The 4057-nt window shown below is 41.4% G+C and overlaps 1 protein-coding gene across 4 annotated transcripts; it reads right to left on the minus strand.

Annotated features, from left to right (window-relative positions):
• Positions 1–339: 339 nt before the first annotated feature.
• Positions 340–4051, minus strand: LOC107712027 (protein Jade-1-like). Of its 4 annotated transcripts, none has more exons than XM_016517173.1 (7): positions 3969–4051; positions 1963–2046; positions 1544–1614; positions 1245–1402; positions 972–1156; positions 656–867; positions 340–556 (listed from the first exon to the last, which is right to left on the minus strand). In XM_016517173.1, the coding sequence occupies exons 2-7, from the start codon at positions 2009–2011 to the stop codon at positions 359–361; spliced, it is 873 nt and encodes a 290-aa protein (XP_016372659.1). In that variant the 5' UTR covers positions 2012–2046; positions 3969–4051; the 3' UTR covers positions 340–358. The 4 variants fall into 4 exon arrangements, with proteins under 4 accessions (XP_016372659.1, XP_016372639.1, XP_016372649.1 ...); XM_016517153.1 differs by having other exon boundaries at positions 1544–1647; XM_016517163.1 differs by having other exon boundaries at positions 1544–1647; positions 3965–4051.
• Between the last annotated feature and the right edge of the window lie 6 nt (positions 4052–4057).

Below are 4057 nucleotides of genomic sequence, written 5' to 3' on the forward strand. Positions count from 1 at the left end.
TGTGTCACTATTGCTTTGTTAGAGATCGCTTGATATGTCCTGATTCTGTGTACATGTCTAAAGTCACAGAAGGCTCCTATGAAGGATGTAGCTTGTCAAACAGACACACAGAAAGGTAGTTTACTATGCAAAATTATTATCCAATCATAGCAGTGGGCATTTACTTCCAAGTCTTCAATGCGGCACGCCCATAAAAACAGAGCGTTTCTCGAGCCGGCCTCAAAACCAGGGTAGAAAATAGCCTATTACCTATTGATTTTGATATTTTTGAATGTAAAAAACATGCAGACATCATAAGTGGACCTCAGACAACAGTATAAAATAATAAAAAAGCCAGTTCATGACCCCTTTAACAAAATTACTTTATAAGACTTGCATGCATCCTTACTTCTGGTATCCAGAGAGCACAGCTGACGTGGACCCACTTGGTGCCACTGCGAGTGGGTTTCATGGCCCCACCTTTTTTAGGACACAGATGGCATTTGGGAAAGATGCCCAGTGCACAGGTACGACAAAGCCAGCTGCCCTCAGGAACCTTCAGTATACCATAACATGCCTGTGGGGAGGTACATTGTTATATAATTAATATGTGCTTGCACATGCATTCAGACACTCAGGTGCACAAACACATACATACACACACACACACACACACCTGATGCACACAGATGTTGCACTTGTCACAGAACACCATTTCGTTGCCGTCCTCGCCATCAGGGGACTGACAAACGTCACACACCACGTCTTCATCGTACTCGATGCCAAGCCCCTTCTCCGTTTCCATGGCGTGGCTCATGTTGTCATAGCAACGGTGCTCAAACTTCTCCATGACCCGCTCCATTGTCAGCTCATCCAGGAGTTGCATGCCTACAACCAAATCAGTTAGCTACACGTGACATTTGTTTCAACAGTGTGTAAGAAATTTGAGTGCATAATGGGTCAAATGAAAACTCCAGACTGTATCTGCTCACCCATCTTGCTGAACTCCTCGTTAGCAATCTGCATCCAAGCTACGTCCTCCTCATTCAGGTCATAACGACACATGCCATCAGCTAGCGTCTGAATACCCACGTATCCCAGCATCGATGACTCAGATGAGCGAATCAGCTTCTTCGGCCTGATGAACAGAGGAGCGGGGGATTTCTCAGCTACAGTGCTGCAGGAAAAAAAAAAAACAGGAATAAATCAATGGCATCCATTAAAGATGAATAGTTTGACAGGTAAAAAAAACAAAAACCTCATACCGCACTGTACACTGCGGTATGGAGTCGGGACTAACAGGGACTTGAACCCCTTTCTCCCACTCCTGCCGCCAGGGATCTGCCAGCTCATAATAATCCTCTGGATTCAGCTGGTATGAATCATGCAGCTTCATAGCAGTGATCAGGTCTGTCCTGAACACCTGGAGGAGAAAGAAAAGAGGGGGTGTGACTATCAGAATATGCATGAAAAGATTTGTGACAAATATCTACAACATTATCATCTTTGTCTGTTATTAGGGTCATATGTGAAGTGGTTCTGAGGGTGAAGCGTTTCTTTGTACCTCTGAGGGTCTTTTTCCATTCTGTTTCATGTGCTTGGAGTTGGAATGCTGAGACCAGGATGTGGAGTTACCTGAAAGAGACAGTACGACTGCTGAATCTTGTGCTGAAGATTCCGAGAAAGAGGGATACTTCATGTTATTAGCAGCATTAATAGTTATATTAGTTTAAAAAAAATGGCAGTATTAGTTTTGCAGAAGGAGAGGGCTTGTGACATAAAAAAAAAAAATATATATATATATATATATATATATATATGATGTGGACAGATAATTTATAATAAACATATTGCAAAAATAAGAATTGTCCAATCTTGATTTCATGGTGACTTTAAGAACATGCAACTTCAGTATTACCAGAAGGGCAATATAGATTACTCGTGGCAAGTTGGTACTAGAAAATAAAGTGTCTGTCTACTTACTTCCATTATCTGAGTCCTCACTGGTGCTCGGGACACGGTTTCGCTTCATCGTCAGCTGCCGTGGCCTTCAAGTGATGCAGAAATCTGCAGAGGTTGATCAAACATTAGCAGAACATTCCTGAAAACTGATCCTGCAGAGGTGACTGGTGAGTGCACTGCTTTCCCCCAGCCAGCCACAACTTGACTGAAGCCAGCCGAGACAGGCAGATTCAGAGCTAAAGAAGACTTTACAAGTCAAACTCAACTTAAAGACTACGTTAAGATACTTTGTATTAAACTTTATATAATCCTGCTATTTGAGCTTAATATGCAGAATCAATTTAGAAGTAATTTGTACGCCGATTCCTCCAAAACGTGGTGCTATCCAACCGCTGCTGTTTGGTTGAGCACCGCAACATAACATCGGTGCAACCAATCCCGTGGGTCTGAAGGCGGGACTATCTGTTGAATAGACCAATGGCAGACTGAAATGCTCGTGAAACGTACAAACTTCACCTTAAAGGGTTAGTTCACCCAAAAATGAAAATTAGGCTGTTTAACTCACCCCAGAGCCATCCTAGGTGTATATGACTTTCTTCTTTCAGACGAATCCAGTTGGAATTATATAAAAAATTGTCTTTGATCTTTCAAGCTGTTTAATGCCACTCAGCGGGTGTTGCATGCATCAGTCCAAAAGAAGTTAAATAAAAAGCGCCCATCCATTAAAAAAAAGTGTCTCACACGGCTCTGGGGGGTGAACAAAGGCCGTCATGTGTACATACCATTAACTTAGCCGCTTCATCTGTATATTCAATTAAAATCTGATTAAATCTGAAAAAAAAAAGAAGAAAGAAAAAAAGCAAACTCAAATTTCTGAGCAATGCACGCAAGCCTGGAAAGTCATACACACACATTGTATAATGTATAATGTTTTTTTTAATCATATACCGAATATTTAACGACTTAAATCGAACAAACGAATGAAATCGTGTTTTAAATTAGTATTTATGTGACTAATTAAGCAAAGCAAATAGATTTAAAAAATGGATTAGATCTGCCAAACTTAACGAATTTAACCCAAAACATAAGGTTTAAAATAAATTTAGACACAACTTCAAAATTGCATAACTATCTGCTAATTTCAACTGCATTACAATTAAAAACAAAATCAAACAAACAAAACACGATTATTCTGCCCAAATTCAACGTCTCACAAGGAGTAAACAAACAGCAGCTCACGCTGCGCAAGCGTTCCATGTGACGCGACTGACAGAACACGACCTTTGACGTCACATAGCTGTCCATTTCAATGCCAGTTCGAAACAAAACTATTATTATTATTATTGTTTCCCATTGAATCCAAATGAATTTTACAAGTGTTTTGCTGCACTTTGGTATATTTAAAAATCAACGTATAGTACCAAGAAACAAATAAGTGTGGTATATAAATACATTCGTCGATCAGTTTAATATTCTCTAACGCTCTTTTTCCAACATCACGGCAGAGCTGAAATCCGCACCAACCCAGACCGTGGCACGGGGAACATTTTCTAACACCCCTCTGAAACATAACCAAAATTCATATATACACTGAAACTGCAAAATATGGGCATGCGTTTAATGACATTTGCCGGTTCAACACCAAAACTTTTAGGTTAAATAAGATACGCCGCACAGTCAGGCCAGGACGCGCGCGCCTAACCTGCGATATGACGCTTTGAACACACACACATACGCACATGCGCGCGCACGGCCAGCAGCTACGCGATTCAAAGTAACGACCAAATATCAAGGCAAACCACACCAGGCGCTCATAGAAATTAATACAGAGGCCAAATGCACGTAAACATTTATTTAGGGCAGCGTCTGCTGCTGCTCAACTTAATCTTTTGGCGCCATTTTAATGACGTGCTACATTTGCACCGGACCATCTGCATGAAGAGCTCGCGGAAATCCTGGAAAGCACTTGAACGTCCCTGCCTGTAAAACATATGCTACAGCACAGCAAGAAAATGTAGTGTACCTACATAAGAAGGTCTTGCTGATCCTGCGCTGGCGTTTCTATGTGGCGCTTGCTCAGAGTTTTAGTCGCCGCCTCTCCTCCGCACACACACAC

This window comes from Sinocyclocheilus rhinocerous, unplaced genomic scaffold (assembly GCF_001515625.1).
Source record: "Sinocyclocheilus rhinocerous isolate Xijiao unplaced genomic scaffold, SAMN03320098_v1.1 scaffold2117, whole genome shotgun sequence".
Lineage (NCBI taxonomy): Eukaryota > Metazoa > Chordata > Actinopteri > Cypriniformes > Cyprinidae > Sinocyclocheilus > Sinocyclocheilus rhinocerous.